The sequence below is a fragment of the Ictidomys tridecemlineatus genome, unplaced genomic scaffold (genome assembly GCF_052094955.1).
Source record: "Ictidomys tridecemlineatus isolate mIctTri1 unplaced genomic scaffold, mIctTri1.hap1 Scaffold_527, whole genome shotgun sequence".
Classification (NCBI taxonomy): domain Eukaryota; kingdom Metazoa; phylum Chordata; class Mammalia; order Rodentia; family Sciuridae; genus Ictidomys; species Ictidomys tridecemlineatus.
In genome coordinates this window covers 85,537-103,808 of record NW_027523469.1, presented here as the reverse complement: position 1 = coordinate 103,808, position 18,272 = coordinate 85,537, and the positions used below count along the sequence as shown (strand labels likewise).

General features: G+C 30.7%; 1 protein-coding gene across 1 annotated transcript in view; it reads right to left on the bottom strand.

The window, feature by feature from the left end:
- LOC144373922 (inactive N-acetylated-alpha-linked acidic dipeptidase-like protein 2) overlaps nucleotides 1-18,272 on the bottom strand; it is a 235,088-nt gene that overhangs the window by 137,933 nt on the left and 78,883 nt on the right. The window contains exon 5 of the mRNA XM_078036896.1: nucleotides 10,497-10,592. Coding sequence (XP_077893022.1) covers nucleotides 10,497-10,592 — 96 coding nt within the window. The remainder of the gene's footprint in view (nucleotides 1-10,496; nucleotides 10,593-18,272) is intronic.

The following is an 18,272-nucleotide window of genomic DNA, read 5'->3' as shown; positions in this document are numbered from 1 at the left end:
GAGTCTCAGGGTGAATATGGGGATTATCCTCAGATGTCTATGAAGAGGGCAGGAAAAGACATTTTCTTGGTAAATGCAGTGAGCTTTATTTATTTAAAAAAAAAAAAAAACTCTTGTTAGTTTCATTTAATTCTACAGAAAAAGCAGTGAAGCTATGGGAATAAATGCAGTTAGCCAAATTCATTTTATGAATAATTTTCATATCATATTTTACCCTTTTTTAAAAACTTTTATATACCTCTCCTGTTCCATTTCTGGTGATTATGATGATTAAATATACCAAAGCGTACAGCATCCCATCATCAGAAAATGTCTCCATTATTGAGAACTGATTTTGCATTTTCCAAATACTGGTTCTTACTCCTGTGTGGACAACAGCATTTGTTACAATCAGTAGTGGATTTTGGTAGTTGCCTGTACAACATTTTTGCTGCTCTGCAACTCATACTGTTTTGCATCCACATATTAAACCCAAAATGATCCCCCTTGCACCAGAGTGACTCTCCTAAATTCATCAGGGTAACCTTAATCTGCTTTCTACAGTGATTGGTTTATGCAAACCAGGCTTTATTCAGTTAACAATATATCCCTGTTCATAAAGACTGGTTCAAAAAATGAAGCCAGAAACCAATTCAGAACACTAAGATGAAAGCTAATTTTTCTGGGGCTTTCTAGAAATTGGCATAGTCGCTGTTTTGAGAAAGTCACCAGAACAAAGGTTCTCACCTGATTTGACAGAATCATGTGCAAATAGAAGCCCACAAATTACTAACAGTATTTTTTTAATATGAAGAAATTCCAATGATAAAATGTTCAATATAGAAGACAGAACTGAGATTAAAACAGATAGTGGGTCTGGCACTGAATTTGATCCACACCTCATAAATGTCTATTCTAGAACTTTCATTTACATTAGTCAATAGAATTTCATTATTTTTATTAAACAAGATTGCTTATGAGTGTTTAACAAAAAGCAAACAAAAACATTCTATCTGATATGTATCTTTTTATCATTAAAGAAAATGTTTGAACTGGATACCATTTTCTTTACCTTTTTAAAAATCTGGAATTATTAGGAATCATAACACTTTTTCTTAAAGACTTAAGAATATAGCTATTATTTGTTATAATTTTATTTTTAAATGCAGAAATTTTACTATTTGAATCTTTATTAAATTACCTTAAGCCACTGTAATTTCAAAATTTAAGCCTTAATTTTTAAAAATGAAATGAACCTATTAATAAGTAAATATAATTACACCAAAATAGTTATCTCTTATGCTTTTTAAAACATAAATTTGCTTGATTTATCCAAATATAATTCTTATTTAGTGGTAAGAATTGTAATTCTATAATAAAATAGTCCTGCTTGGGGGATATATTCATTTCACACTAGAAGATTGCATCAGGGCTCGGGAAATGACTCAATGATAAAGTGCTTGCCTGGCATGCATTAAAAACAAACAAAAAAAAAAGAACAAAAACCATTGCATCATTCAAATGGTGACATACTATAAGAAATCTGCAATTTGAATATTTTATGTATCACACCAAAAGCAGCAGAATATACAGAACCAAGGGTCAGTAAACAAACAGAAACAATAGTAAGACATTTATTCATGCCCAAATTTGGATTCTTCCTAGAAAAGAAGAAAGACATAGATACACATAGAAACTGATAGAGATAGAGACTTATAAATATAAACTTTTTCTTAATGTGTGTGTTATGTATGTGTGTGTGTGTCTTAGGGTTTTCCAAGGAAGAATATCAAGAGTGATTTCACTGAAAATATGTACCATTTTTAGTCTATGCTATATAAGTTTGTGTACATTTGTATGTGTTTGCATCTTTTATTATAGCCATACATAGGGATAAGAGGCACTATTCCCAGGATACCTCAGTATCAGTCTCAAGATTAAAATCTACTATAATAATAGACTTCAAGATGGCTCAGATTCTTCTGATATGCTGTGTTATATTCAATGTGCTTTTATTAAGTAGATAGTGTCTGGAGGCTTTAAATAGTTTTGTTATACAGGAGTTTGTTTCAACAACACTTTTTGAAAAGACACTCAACCTGCCTACCTTGGATTAGTTCATTGATTATTCTGCCCTTTGCCTTTGTATTTCTGTAGTACTTTGAGAATAGTATTATCTAAGAATAGTTTGAAAAGATAGTCTCCTCTTCAAAGTGAGGGAAAAATGCAGAACTTAACATAAAAAAACTCACTTTCAACTTCTTAACCGGTTCTTAAAATAAGAATTTATGTTTAGAATATACAAAATTCATTTATCACTAAAAATGTTACTTTATAGAATAAACCTACTTCTTTCCAATTAGATGTGACTGTTTCCTGAAAGATTGTGCCTTTAAAATATTGCACATTATTTTTAGTGATCATATAACTCATCTTCTGATTTATATGAATAACATATTAATATTATAATACAAATACATGTGAAAATTAGTTTTTATGTAAATGTATACTCGGTCACAGCCTTCCTACTTGTTCCTAACTTAATATGCAGTACTAGCTCTTTTAATATACTATACCATTGGGTAAAATATTCACTTTGATAACTAACTTCTGGTTAAAAAGAGAGTCAAATTTTAACAATTTCTTATTATGTGATAATTCACCTTTGAGTAATGAAAACATAAAGAAAAAAAAGAAATGATAGTATAAGGGTATAAGGCATGCCTTTAGAAACTATAATGTTCATGCAGCATAATGAAAAACAATAAACCAAACCTCTCTGGGCAAGAGAAAATAGTCATAACACAGTCTCCAATTTCAATAAATGAAGATATTGAGTTTAATTATACATTTATGAAGAAAATGCACACCTATAATATTTTCTCTTCAAAGCAAAAGGGGTTGGTTTTAATATACCATTATCTCCCTCGAGTATTTCCAACCAACATTTTTTTATTACAACATGCAATCTCTGGATTGAAAGTACATATTTGGGATGTTTTCTGGTTTAGCTCAATGTCATGAAAATATAGAGTGTAGATCTCTATGGAAACATTTTGAATATAGTACCAATAATTTAATATAGCAGGGGAAAATTACAAATTTTTTTAAAACAAAAGCTTTACATCCTCATTTTTTTAGAATAACCTCAAATGTATACATACACAACATTATAGAATATCCTTGAACTTGCTTTCCTAAACAGAAAATATATTTTCATATTTTATCCAAACAATATATCAACATTAGAGAACTAGGAAATCACTTATATTTGGGCATTTAGATTAGAAACCACAACCAGGTCTTCTAAGCATTTTAAAGTATTATATCAGAAATTATAGTAGTCTAATGAATACAACATGCCTTTGAAACTTAAAAAACTAAATAAAGGATGTGGTCTCTTTTTTTTCTTTGTTTATATAAGGCAACTCAACTCTTTTTGCAAAGCTATGATTAAGAGAATTTAAATCACTGTGTATTTTAGTCTGTCTAGTTTACAATTATAAAATCATTAGATTTTCTTAAGTTTTCAGTTAACATGCTCTAAGAATATTAACAATATTGTAGCAACTGGTATAAACATGTTTTCAAAATGATATTTTTTAAAAATAGAAAATTTATCTTTCAAAAGCCACATAATGTTAACAAATATGATTCCATTAATCAAAATAATTACAGTTTTATAACTCTAAAGGATGATTTATAGCTGAATGCAATTATTATTAGCTGAAATCATTAAAACTTAGAATCATTTAAATGTTTTTCATCACTAAAGACATCACCATTAACCTTTGCTTATATCTTTATTTACATCACTATAAAACTGAGTTTAAATTATATCCAAAAAAAAGAAAATATAAATGTATTATAGGATACAAACTATATAAGGATTACTAACCATAATTTCTAGGCTTTGATCAACACTGCCTTACTCTAAAGTTTAATCTTACTTTAATATTTCTACACATACATAATGAGAAAAAAACACTATTCCTACTATATTTTCTTTGTAATATTGTAATACCCAATAGTTCTTTTTGTTGTTGTTAAATAGAGAGTACATTTAGGATTAATGCTATAGATTCCCTGAAAAATAGAGATTTTAAAAAAACAGATTATATGCATGCACTGCAGATTGAATACACTGCCTACTCTTAATATTCAATATTAATTAATGACAACTGTCCTGCAAGGCTATTTATCATGACTAGCAAAATATCTGGAATTCCTGAAATACTAAGGTAAAATTGATCTGAAGCAGTGTGTCTTGCAAACTTACAAGGTGCAAATTGGAGCAGGTGCAAAACTTGCTAATGTTTTCTTGTTACTAAGTTGAACCACTGATACTTGTCACTATTCTATTCTGCTGGGTACATAGATATACTTAAATAACATACAAAGTTATGCACAGCCAGTGCTATCTTTACGTTTTTAAAAAACATTTAGTTTTTAGTTTTAAGTAGATACAATATCTTTATTTTGCATTTATGTGGTGCTGAGGATCAAACTCAGTGCCTCAAGCATGCTAGGTGAGTGCTCTACCCCTGAGCCACAACCCCAGCCCCCCCGCACCCCTGCTATCTTTACTTTTTAAATATTATTACTCCTTGCCACTCCTTTCCACTCAAATATCAGATGTTTACTAATGTATTCTTTTACTTCTGAGAATTTTTATTAGTTCATTATAGTTATACATAATATTGGGGTTTATTTTGACATAATTATATAAGCATGGAATATAATTTACTCCAATTCTGTTCCCTTTACTTCTGTTTCCCTTCCCTCCTCTCTCCTCCTGTTTTCTTTCCTCTACTCTATTGATCTTTCTTCTACTTATTTATAATTTTTTTTTAAATTAATGCATTATGAATATATATAAAGGTGAATTTCACTTTGGTATATTCATATATGTACATAGAAATGTTTGGTCAGATTCATTCCACTGATCTCCCATTTGTCATCCCTCCTCCCACCCTTAATACCCCCAAATAATTTGGGGGATACTGAGGATTGAACTCAGGGGCACTTGGCCACTAACCCACATCCCCAGCCCTATTTTTGTATTTTATTTTGAGACAGGGTCTCACTGAGTTGCTTAGCACTTCACTTTTGCCGAGGCTGGCTTTGAACTCAGGATCCTCCTGCCTCAGCCTCCCAAGGCACTGGGATTACAGGCATGTACCACCACACCTGGCCACCGCTAAATACTTTTAGTAAAAGATCATAGTTGGACATTATATAAAGGAAAAGGAAATATGTAATTCTTCTTAAGGAAGTATTATTGAAAGCCTTATACTATTACTGCATATCTAATATTAAAGAAAAACAATGACATTCTTTTCTAAAATAGGGTTAGAAAGACAATAAAAAGTCAAACTAATATTTCTTGAAAAACTTGCAAAAATAATTAGATAATTTGTTGGTTTTCATGATACCACATATATTTTTGCTTCACTGGATGTACCGTTCATATTCAGAGATTTTTACTTATAATATAGAGTATTTGAAGTGCCAAATAAAATGTAATGTCAACCCAATAACATAATAGATGATACCTTTCCTCTGGTACCCCAAATAACCTATATTCCCATTTGTTTGTAAAGTCTTCTAAATACAGATAAACTATTTTTTGCTTTGTTTAAATATAAGTTTATGCCCATCATTAATTAGATATCTGTTATGAACAAAATTTTAGGAATAAAGTGCTAATAAAATAACTTAAATAAAAAATAAATATTAAATACAGGACATTACATCTACTAAAATAGTCTAAGGAATGAATAACAAGCAATGTGAACCTGTTTACTGAATATAGCAATGATCTGAAGGTCAGGCATAAATGAGGAAGAAAACCATAAAAGAAATCCAAATAATTGGCTTAAAAGTTATATGAGTAAAAAGTTGATTGAATGGATGTAGTTTTCAAAATTTTCCCCTTTAAAAATTATTCTTTTTTTGCATATTACAAGTGCCATTTTATCCTAGGACTTTTCCATCTCATTTTGTTCTTCCTCCTCTGCTTGATTGTCAGGGTAACATCACCTGCATTGTCAATGATGCTATAATTTTTTTGTAATCTGCTGAGACACAGTAGCTACTGGCATACCTAGACACCCGTCATGAGTTGTGGCTAATGTCACTGAGGAATTGAAACTCTGATTGAAATTCTAATTTAATCAAAATTAATTTTTAGTTTAAATTGATTTGTGAGTAGTGGACACTATATATATTCTACAGTGCATTGTAGGCCAGGATTTCCCAAGGAAACGCATATGTGTCCCGCTACCTCCTGAATACATCTGCCTGGATGTACCATAGCATGTCAAATATCCACATGTCCAATGTCAAAGTCATCACTTTCTCCAAACCAATTCCTGATTTAGTTAATAATTAACTAATAATGTCAACTTGGCTTAAGATAGAACTATTAAAATTACTCTTGACTCCTCACTCTTCTTTGTGTTTCATATATTATGCAACATATTATTTGATTTTAAAATTGTCCCACAAACCTGTCATTTTTTTCTAAAATGCACATCATTATTTTTCACACACTATCACCAACAGCCCAATCTTTAAATCACTCTCAGGGGAAGCTCAATGACATTAAGACAAAGTTTAAAACTACTAAATTTCTCAAATGTCACTTCTCTGGTGAATTCTTCAAATCTTCTAATAGTAATCTCAGGTTCCATCTTCTTCCTTCCATCCTTTCCTCACAGATTACATAAATCATTCTATCCTTAGTCTTTTCTTTCCCCTTCCATATTTTGACCACATTACGATCACCTCCTGTAACGCACTATGAAATAATTTACTTGCCTTACTAATTACCTGGGACCAATTCCTGTGTACTAATTGTTTTGGAATATCAAGTGTTTTTACTCCCTGTGTCATTTACAGTAGACTACTAGAATGCTTAGATAACTAATAGCAGCTTACGAGTGAAATGCTGAAGATTTGAAAACATAGCTAGAAAATTCCTAGGTGTAAAAGGAGAGTGTAAATAAGCCTACTTCAAAACATGAATCCATGTTGGTTTTTATTCAGTTATTGAAAGATTAAGCAGCTAAGATTTATACTGATATTTAATTTCATGTTTGACTTCTGTGATAATTTTAAGAATAAATACTACCTTTAAGGTAATTACAGAGGATAAGAAAAACAGCCTCAACATTGCTGCAGCATGGGTCGCCCTTCAGCAACTGTATATGGACCCATCTGACAGTCACTGGAGCCATGATGGATTACACCTTTTGGTATCAATATTGAGCTTCACTCATTACTTTATAAGGTTCCATGCTTTACATCAAAAAGACAAATGCCAAGACAAATTAAAACTTCATAAAAAAAACAACAACAACACTACAGGACATTGAATACCCACCTTCAAGGACTCACAACTCACATACTATATGACATTTATTTAAAAATATTATTTAAATCCAGCACAGCACAAATAATACATTCTTATATGCAGAAATTATTTATATTCACATAAAAGCATATATAATGTAAGAGAAAGTCTAGAATGCAAATTGTTACTCACTTGGAAAGGATACAAGATGATATCACTATCATCACTGATGATACTAAATGCATGTATTTATTATGTTATTTAAACAGATAACTAAGAATATGTGACTTACAATGTTATGTCAAATACAAAATTTTATTGGAAGAAACAAGGAATATATCTCTAATATTTCACTTACTCTAGCTTCTTGAAAATGTTTTAATATTTATTAATATTATACTACTGGTTATTCCTTAGTACTAAATATTAATATTTAGTACTAAATATGTGTCACAATTTTACCAAATATTTCTTATATTTTATATCAGTTTGGCATAATTGATAGACAAGAATTGATCCTAGTGTGTCTTTTAATATAGGTCAAATGTTGTTTTTATCATATTGTGCTATTATGTGGAACAGGAATGTCATAAATATGTGACATGCTGTGAAAACACCAGCATTACCCCTAGTGAAATGAGACATTCTAAAGACTTCAATTCTTCACAAGTCCATTTGGGTCACTTCCTGTATTCTCAGCATTGAATTAATTACTTTAGCTCTCTGTTTTCATACTTTGGAGATAAATACATACATATTTTCACATCTTTGAGAAAAAGCAAGAAAGCATGAATTAGACAGATTTTTGCCTTAAAGTAAAAACAAAACTCAGAAAATGCAGGTAACAATCTATTTAAAGATTTTAGCCCTAGAATTTTTTAATGTTAATAATGGTACTGAATCACACACATGCAACATTTCTAGAGAAAACACAATAAATAGTGTCTTCTGACTTCAGAGACTGCAAGTGAGGAAGAACACTGGGAGTATATGACTTATTGGTGTAAAAAATAACATTGTACTAAATGAGATGGCAATTTGGTAGCTAAAACAGAACTAAAATCTAAGCTCCATATTTTCTCATCATGTATTTTGTTCAGTTATTCTATACTTAATAGGCGCTTTTATTTTGTTGTTTTTCCAAAAAATTCACATTGAAATAAATTCAGACACTATTAAACAGTTCTTTGTACAGGTCCTCAGTTCTGTTATTTGTAAAATGATTACACTGTAAAGATCCTTTTCTTCCCTTTGTCCATGTCTACAATATCAATGAAAGTATCCACTATAATTGGGAAGAGAAAATTAAATCTGGATCATACATGTGGTCATAAAAAAAATTCCTAGAACTCTTGTTTCTGCCTTTAAATGGGTTCTATTTTTTTTCACAGACATGGATTTTTCACAATATTCATTGGTTTAATGAAATATCCATTTACACATCAAATATTTTTGAAAATATATAAAAACATTTATACCTTCTCTTTTAATAATCTCTTATCTTCTGTCTAGTTCACATTAAATACTGACCTCTTAAAAATGTCAAGGCTCCCCTTCTCCCTTCCTATTTCTCAACATGCCTATTTCTCAACATGTTCTCAGCACTGTTCTTAAATACAGCTAAGATCTGAGAATTAGCATGTGTGTGTATACCTTTATAATAAAAGAGCCAACGGTTTCTTTGCTAAAAATACTCTCATCTCATTATATATCTGATGTTAATATGGTCTCAAATCACCCCTACCACCAAAATCCTTGATATTTCTGATCATCAGAAAAACAAGAAAAATGGAGAAAATATCATTATTCCATTACCTTTAAATCTTCAAATTATTTGCTTAAAAATAAATAAAAAACCTATATTCTAAGTAGCCAGAATATCTGAAAATATACATTTATTTGTCATAAAGTATATGCATATGTTCACCCAAATATATGTATATATTGATTCAAATATATATACATATTTATATTTATTTATACTTGTGTGAAATAATATGTAGGTATATACACACACATATATAATCAGTAAGTTTTAAGATTGTGGATACTAAGGAAGTAGTTAAACTCATTTCTATTCTTCTTATATCCAAATAATAATACAAAATCAAATGATGGAGATATTAAAAAGTAAAATATGGAACTGGGATAGACTAGAAATAAAACTATGATAAACATTTAGCTAAGATCCAGATATTTCAAGCTTAGAACAATTTTAAATAAAATATAACTCACACTTCTCTTATTTTAAAGGTTTAGAAATAAAATAAATTCTAGCTCTTAAATGTCAGAGATGACCTTAGACTCCTGTTTCTCTCCTGAGCTCACTCCATCACCAAAGCTTGGTTCATTTTGCCACACTTCCTTTTTTTGAAGGAGAAAAAAAAAACCTTGTAAAATTTCACTAAGATTTAAAGATGATTAAATCTTTCAAGTAAGCACATATAAATATGGATTATTCTTAAAGTACTGAAATGCCAATATCCTTTATAAAATCTATCCCAAAAGGCAGGTTTTGACAGTTCAGATAAATAATTGGCAAATGTAAAAATGTGTATGATGTCATGTGATGCCAGAAACATTAAATTTATTTATTTCACACTGTAAAACTTAATTTTCTTCACAATAAACTTATGGTTAAGGAAATGCACTAAAGATATAAATACACCTACCATAGAGTAAAAACAAGTTTTATTTTTAAAGCAGACTAACCTCTTCCTTCAAAAAAAGAATCACTTCTTACTATAACCAGTAAGTACCACAAAGAAATATCTTGAATATTGAAAGCAACTTTGGACAGAGAAATTCAAAGACCCATTTTGCATTGATGTAAATGTCTAAAGTGATGAAGAGCATTAGGAATATAACACAAACCTATCTTCAGATTATAAATGAAAAGTTAATTGTTATATTAAGGACATATTTTAGTATAAAATACCAGTTATAGATTTGTATGACCTTGAATGAATTTTTTTTGGATATTTGCTTATTAATTTTACTCCTTAGAAAAACAATATGATACATTAAAATTCTTTCTAGCATGCTTTACAAATTATTTCTCACGATTATTTTTCTTTCTTGCATCTGCCAACATAAACAATAAGTCACAAAAAAACCTTTCCAATTCCATTTATGAGTTCAGGATGGACTCTTCCCCTACCTTGCTTATGGTTTCATGAAGGTTGAAAAAAGGATCCATTTCTTCAATTTTTGTTGCATGTTTAGGAAAAACGGCCTCAGAGAGAAAATTTGGACCCTGTGGCAAATCAAAAAGGAAACATTTAAAACTCACCATTGATTTTGTTTTTCAAGTGCTTATTGGATTTTCTTTAAAGATTCAAAGTGACTCTAAATTGCTTTAAGGTTCCTGTTGATTGTTGAACTTCATTGTACTGATCTAATTATCCATCACTGAATATTTGTAAATTAAAATGAGTAGAATTCTATAAACCTTGACATTGTTTGTATTTACAAAATAATGTTTTCTTAGCAAGAGAGATTAATCTTAACATCTGTCACCCCTTTCCCCTGAAATGCAGATATTTATGTATCTGCTTTGATTACAAAAGACCTATTTGAAATTCTGTTTTAAATTTAGAATTTTCTGTTTTAAGACAGGTGGAACAGAATAGTTTTGACAAATATGATCACCTATAATATCTTAGACAAAGTGTATATAGTATTTCAAATATTTTCAAATTAACTTCAAAATAATAGGAAGATGAATTTGGGGTAGAAATCCCATATGGTTATTTGTGCTGCCATTAAAATGGTAACACTTAGTGTTAGAAGTTTAGTGTTAAGATGATTGAAATGAATCAGACAAACTCTAATTCATTTTGTGGTTACATGTGTAACCAGGTTTTAGGAAGCAAAAATATATGTAATGATGATGATATTACTACCCAAATCAATGCTATTAGACATATCAACAAAATCATCATCCTATAAAATTATTATTATTTACAGTAATAGCTTTTACTTGAAAACCTGAAGGAACTAGATTATTTGGCTAGAAAATAGAATACATGGGACTTGATAAATTAAGCTAGATAGACAAACAGATTTAGAGACCAATGAATTAATAATCTTTCTGGAGACAATCATGGAGGAGAAAGATTCAAAGCAATCTACAACAACAGTTACAGCAGAGTTACAAATTTAGGCTAAATTTTATTATTCATGGAGCTTTCCAGAATCAGAACAGATTACTTTGGGTTATACCAATCAATGGTGGGAAGTTAGGATTATGTAATTGAAGTTAATATAGATGAGGACTGAAATCAACTGAATCCCAAGTTCTTATGTATTAATCAATTCTGTGACAAGATATATGCTTTAGTCCCTATTTACAAAAACACTGAAATCAGGCAAAATTAATCTGACTGGTCCAACATATTCCCAATTTTAAATAAAACCATGAATCAACCAATGGTGTTAGTACCTATCAGGATTAACAGTTTGTTTAACAAAAACATGTTTCATGTTCCTCTTTTCATTTGCCCACTAATCTAAAAACTGTCAGAACATCTGCTCAGTCCCAACCAGTACTCCACTTTGTAAAGACTTACCATAAAATTCATATGATCCATGCCTAAAATTTAATAAATAATCTTTCCTAATTTCCTCATTCAGAAAGCGTGCTAAGACACAGTATTATGGGTTGAATTGAATCCATTAAAAATGTACATTTTAAAGTCCGACTAAGAACATGACCACACTTAGAAAATAGCTCACTGCAGATGTAACTGTAACCTGTTAAGTTACAGTAGGTCATATAAAAATGGTAATTGTCCCTGATGCAATATGACTATTGTCTTTTTAAAAAATAGATATTTGGGGGCAGAATTACACACAGAGAGAATGTAATGTGTACATGAAGTCAGAGACTGGGATCATGTATCTACATGTCAAGGAATACCAAAGGTGTTGCAAGAAAACTCACAAAATCCATGCAGGAGGCAGGGGAACTGGTTCTCTCTCACATCTCTTAGAAGGAATCAACCCTGACAACAGCCACAACAGTAGACAATGAATTTCTATTAATTTACCCTGTTTGTGGGATTTTGTTACAGTAGACCTATCAAACTACCACGTCACATTCATTCTTCAATAAGCGATAGGCCTAATAAACTTAATTTTGCTTATCAACATATTTTTAGAGATATTCTGGGTAGTCAACCTAAACGTTGGATAAAAGTTTAATTTTTCTACTTCATTAGTTTGGTGTCTTATTCTCTAAAGGATAAGTTACCTCATATAAGAAACATGGAAAATATTATATAGTTCAGAAATATGTAAGTTCTTGGGTGCCTGGCCCATGGAAACACCACATTTGTGGCATTGTTGATGTGCTAAAACCCATAGACACCACAATAAGGAAAGGGAGGTGGAGATTGATGGCAATATGAGCATTACTAGCTTGTCAAGGACATTATACAGAGGATTTCTTATTATGGTAGGATGGTTGAATTAGAGGGAATCCATGATCTTATGAGGGACAGTAAGCAACTCGCGTTTAATTATATTTATTTTCTAAATGGAGATCATTTTGAAACTAGATTAGTGTATGCATAACATGGATAATCTGTTGCATTCATTTTCACTTTATAATTCATCTTTGATATCTTTAAAAGTTTGCCACACAAATAGTTTTAAATGAACTTCTTGAAGTGTTTTTATCTTATTAGCTTACTTAAAAAATAACACTTCATAAATATTACATAGGTAAAATATCAGCCAGCCTCAAATTGAATGATCCCATAAAGATGTACGCTGGGAATTATAATTACCGCCATTTTTATTGAACTTTCAATTATTCAGTGGCAAACCCTATTAATTTAAATTATAAATATGGTTCTTATTCTCTAATGCAGTTCCTTTATTTGTCTTGCTCCTTCATTTATCTTTTAATAGATTACTCTTCTTTGTGTTTACTACCTCACTTATATAATCATTTAAAAAAATATTCATTTAACACTTACTATGTGCCAGGGACTGTGCTAAATGCAGTCCATAGTCCTTAATCTTATGATGTTTAATCTACTGAGATCTGTACATAAAAAAGATCAAACTTTACTTTGTTCAAAACAATAAGACAAAACCACTACTTCATACACATGTGAAGATAACAATTCTGTTTAGTAAATAAGTATTTATATAGCCTTACAAAAATAATGCAATGATTTAAAAGAAAAAAATACACTTTATGAAAATTTTCTACTGCTATTATATTAACTGTACATGATTACTATTTAAATAGTACTTTATATTCACAGAGACAGGGCAGTAAAGCAATACTAACCACTAAGAAAGTGCTTTGTTTAGAATAATTCCTTCATGGACTGAACTTAAGCAATTCTTGAACAAATATGGACTGAATGCCACTTGGAGATCATATTAGAAATACTGCACAAGAATAAACATTGACAATAAAACTTTTTCTGAGATGTGGGGTAAAATCCAATTTGCCTCCCATATCCCCTAATTATGTCTCCTTTCTGTAACATTTATCAGTATTTACCAATTCTCTTGCCTGTACTCTATGATTTGACTTTCCTGATTCTTCTTTTGCATATTGTTACCTTCCTATAACTACATTTTCTTTGTTCTTTTGAGTCTTTATGTTGTTCTTAGTATTACTCAATCATTTTGTTTACATAAACTCCCTGGGTGGAACTGTCTGCTTGTCTGGATTCACCTATCAACTTCAAGTTGATAACTCCCATATCTTTATCTCTATGCCTGATCCCTGTTCTCAGTTTATCATTTCTGTTTATCCACAAGACCCTTCAAATGCATAAATATATAATGTTCTGAACCATGATCATGTGTTCCTTCATTGTAGCCTTCATTTCTTATCTTGAATGAGCACACATATTTTTCAAAATATGAAAATCTATATCATTCTTGACTCCAATTTCCTTTACCATCAGAACCATAGAATTACACTACGGTTGAACAATCATTTACAAGTTCTTACCTCTGGTCATAACCCAGTTATATGTAACTTACAGCCAACTATGCTTCCTGTTATCTAGATGTGTACCAAATTCATCAGTATGTCATTTCACAACCAAGTCCCAACCCTATTTTTCTTCTTTAGACTTTAATCATTTCTTTTTCTCAAAACTCTTTTTGTACCATTTTTATATTGTTTCTGCTTCTTCTGCAACAGGGTATTCACCAGCTCTACCCATACTTTTAATATCTCTGCTTTTTTATTTATGCTATTTCTTATTCTGCCTAGAATAGTCTTTCATCTCTCATCTGTTTACCAGACTTCACCAGATTTTTTTCCCTGATCCTCAAGATCAAGCAAACAAACAAAAAACCCATACAAAATTATTCTGTAAGGAGGAAGAAGTGACTCTAATGGTGAATGTGTTTGATATTTGCCATTCTGATCAAGAATTACTTTTCTATGTAGCCAAGAATTATAGTTGGTTAAAAAATTTCAATTACTAAAAATAAGCCTCTACATATTGCATTCTATGTGAAATTTTGCTTTTTAATTGTGGCAGGTGACAGGAATTAGGGGTAAAGTATTTGTTGAGTGAAACAGTGATTTTTTTTTTCAGGTTGCATTGACAATAGCATTTACCAATGCATATGTGGTGGATAAATTTAAGATATATGCTGGGAAACAAAAATTTAGAAAGAAGGATATTGCATTAATATAGTGAGAAATAACATGAGACTAAAACCAAAGAGTGATATTAGAGAAAGAGATGAGGAGATGGGTTTGGTAAATGTTTAATAACTGAAATTAGCAATATTGGAAAATAATTGGATGCAGAAATCTTAAAAATAAGACAAAATTTCAAGTGTTTCTAGATTTGATAGTTTGAGTAGTTAGAAATTTGTTTATTTAGAAATTATAGAAATGCCTGAGGGGTTGGGGTAGAAAAGTCATCTAATTTTAAACATTGAAGGTAAGATGTTTGTGAGATATTCCAAAGAAGTCATCTAAATGTGAATAACAATATTGGTCTGAAGTTCAGACCAAATTCTGGATTTGAGACATAAAGATAACTTTTGAAATATGTACATGGTAGCTAAAATGTAACAGCGTAGAACACGTTTTGAGTAATTAGAAAAAATACTCTGAATAACACCAATGTTTAAGAGGTAGGAGGATAAAGTATAATTTGTTGAAAATATTATGGATGAAATATCAGAGAAGTGTATAGAGAACATGCATATTTGATGTCATGGAAGGTAGACAAGTAGATAATGTCTCTGAATGAAAAACTGATACAGTAGAGGAAGTAAATTAAGATGAAGAAGAAAAATATGTGTTGGAGGTGGAATTTCAGAGGTCCCTGAACTTCTGTCAGAGAGGTCTCTGAGGAGTTCTAATAGGTGAAAGAGACAGAAGGCAATTTGTTGCAGACAAAATGTAAGGAGAAGTAGACATCAACACCAAATCACATTTCTCTAAAAAAAAAAAAAAACAGATCATCTTGAGAAGTTAGAAAAATAAATCATTGGCTAAATTAAAAGAGTTAAAGAATCAAGGTAGGAAAAGTGTATTCATTGTATTTTAGATAGAACCGGCATGGGTGTATTTGTAATGTAATAGAAAGTACCCAAAAGACAAGTAGAGATTTTTTTAAAGAAGAAAATTTGAGGGAATTCATAGATAATGAACTTGAGGAAAGAAAATAATGTTACCTAGAAAACAGAATTGTAAGTATATGATGAATGGAGAACAAATACATTGTAGGATTTAAATATAATAGGAGACAGTATTAGTACATACACAGAAGAAAAGAATAGAAAAACTTGAAGTTATTTTTAATTAAGTTTTAGCCTCAATTGAGACAGATAAACATCAACTCGCCATTAAAAAATAAATATATTATTTTGCATATTTTTCAGAAATGATCACTTAACATTGTTTGTTCACATAGGCTGAGTCGAGACACTAGGCAAAACCATTCTAAACATCCCTAGTCTTTGGTCAACCCTCAGTAGGTACAGCTTGAGATGAACAGGATAATTGTATTGCTTCTATATCACAGCCCCAGGTCATGTGTTCCACATGCATCACCTAATTTAATCTACATGCATACTTTTAGGTAGAAGCTATTATTACCCCCCCCAACACACACACTTTTACAAATGAGAACAAACATGTTTCAGGCACTTGCCCAAGATGATACCATAAATCAGTAACAAAGCCAGTTTATCTGACCTCATAGCTCACCCTTACATCCCCACACCAACACCCTCCCTACTGCCCAAGTTTCTCATAGACAATGATTCTGTGTATTTAGTTAACAGAGAAGATTTGCCTACCTTCTGTTCTAATTTCCTTAAAACCTTCATCTATTCTCCATAAGCAGCATAAGCAGAAGGTACAATTTAAAGGATATGATCAAAGACTCCCTGCTTATTCTAAATAAAATTGTTATCCAAAAAGCCCCAAGTGTGGGTCCCTCATTGCAATAGTCTTCTCTCTGAAGTCAGAGAACATACGCATCAATACTTAAATTTAATATGTGAAATTAAAGCACTTGCAGCCTTTGAATGGCACTGACAGTCATAATGTGCTAGACTGAGAGGAAGGTAATTACAGTCATAATTTTTGAAACATAACGTTCTCATCACTATTAAAAGTAAAAAAAAAAAAGACCTGAGATAATGTGGAATTTAAATAGAAGTGTAACCATCCAAGGGTCAAATGAGGAACAATATTAGCACATTATTTTCTGAACACACTCATTTTTATATTTCAATTATTTTTTTCAGGTTCTAAGAAACTCTGTTCTATAGGCTTTATGGAAAATAGTCAAAGTACCTTTATAGTTCTATTCATATTGATTTAGTGTCCTAATTTCAGACCTAGAAAGACATTAAAACTTTTAATTCGACCAAATATACACAGTAAAGCATGGAATATTCAAATAATTGAATGATTTTATGAAGTCATGAAACTGTTGTAGGAAAGTGAACACTAAAATTTGGCTAAAGTATATGTGTGTGTGTGTGTGTGTGTGTGTGTGTGTGTGTGTGTGTGTGTTGGTATGTTTATGCTTTTCTAAAATATTTTGCCACTTCTTTTAAGGTAACTTGAGATGGGGAAAACAAATGTAAGCCTTACAATGTGAATCATTCCAATGAACCCACATGTATTTTTGGTATTAAAGTCCCATATGCTTACCAAATATTTCCTTAGGATACAGTCTTCTCATTTTAGACTACTTTCAAACTAATATCCCTTATATTTATTGCCTTGTTTCATATCTTAATCATTATCTTAGCCATTACACATATCATGTGTTGTTATTATAATATTTTTTAACAGTATACTTTCTAGGCAGATGAGATGTTGGGAAAGCTAAGGGATAACTACAAGGAAAACATTAAAGATGCTCTCAGAAACATTTTCTAATAAATACCTTCAGGTTAGTATTTTAATGGTAAATAATTTAAGATTGAGCAGATATTGTCAAACCATTATGTTTTCTTAACAAGTATTTATTATTTCATATACATTAAAAAAACAAATTGTCTGATATTTTTTAATGTTGCCATGTCTGTTCTGCTTTTATAAATGGAAGACTGGACCTGGCATAAAGATAAGGCAGATGAGGAGACACTCTGGAAAAGTGAACCCATAATAACAAAAGAACAGATGTAGAATATGTTCAAAGTCCTCTTTACCAGACTCACAACTTCGAAGATCTCATAATATTAACTCAATGAAGAATTATTAGCTCTATAAATCAATCCTAAAGGGATAACTCATCTCTTCCAATATCCTAACCTGGAAACTTTCTTGAGAACACTCCTGTAATTTTTATTTTCTTGTTTCAGCCAAAGTGGGCACTTGACACTGTGTATGTGTTCACATCAGGAAAAAAGAAAATTATGTTAATATTCATTGTTGTTTTTTCCCTATTTTTGGTATTAATGTCCTATATGACTT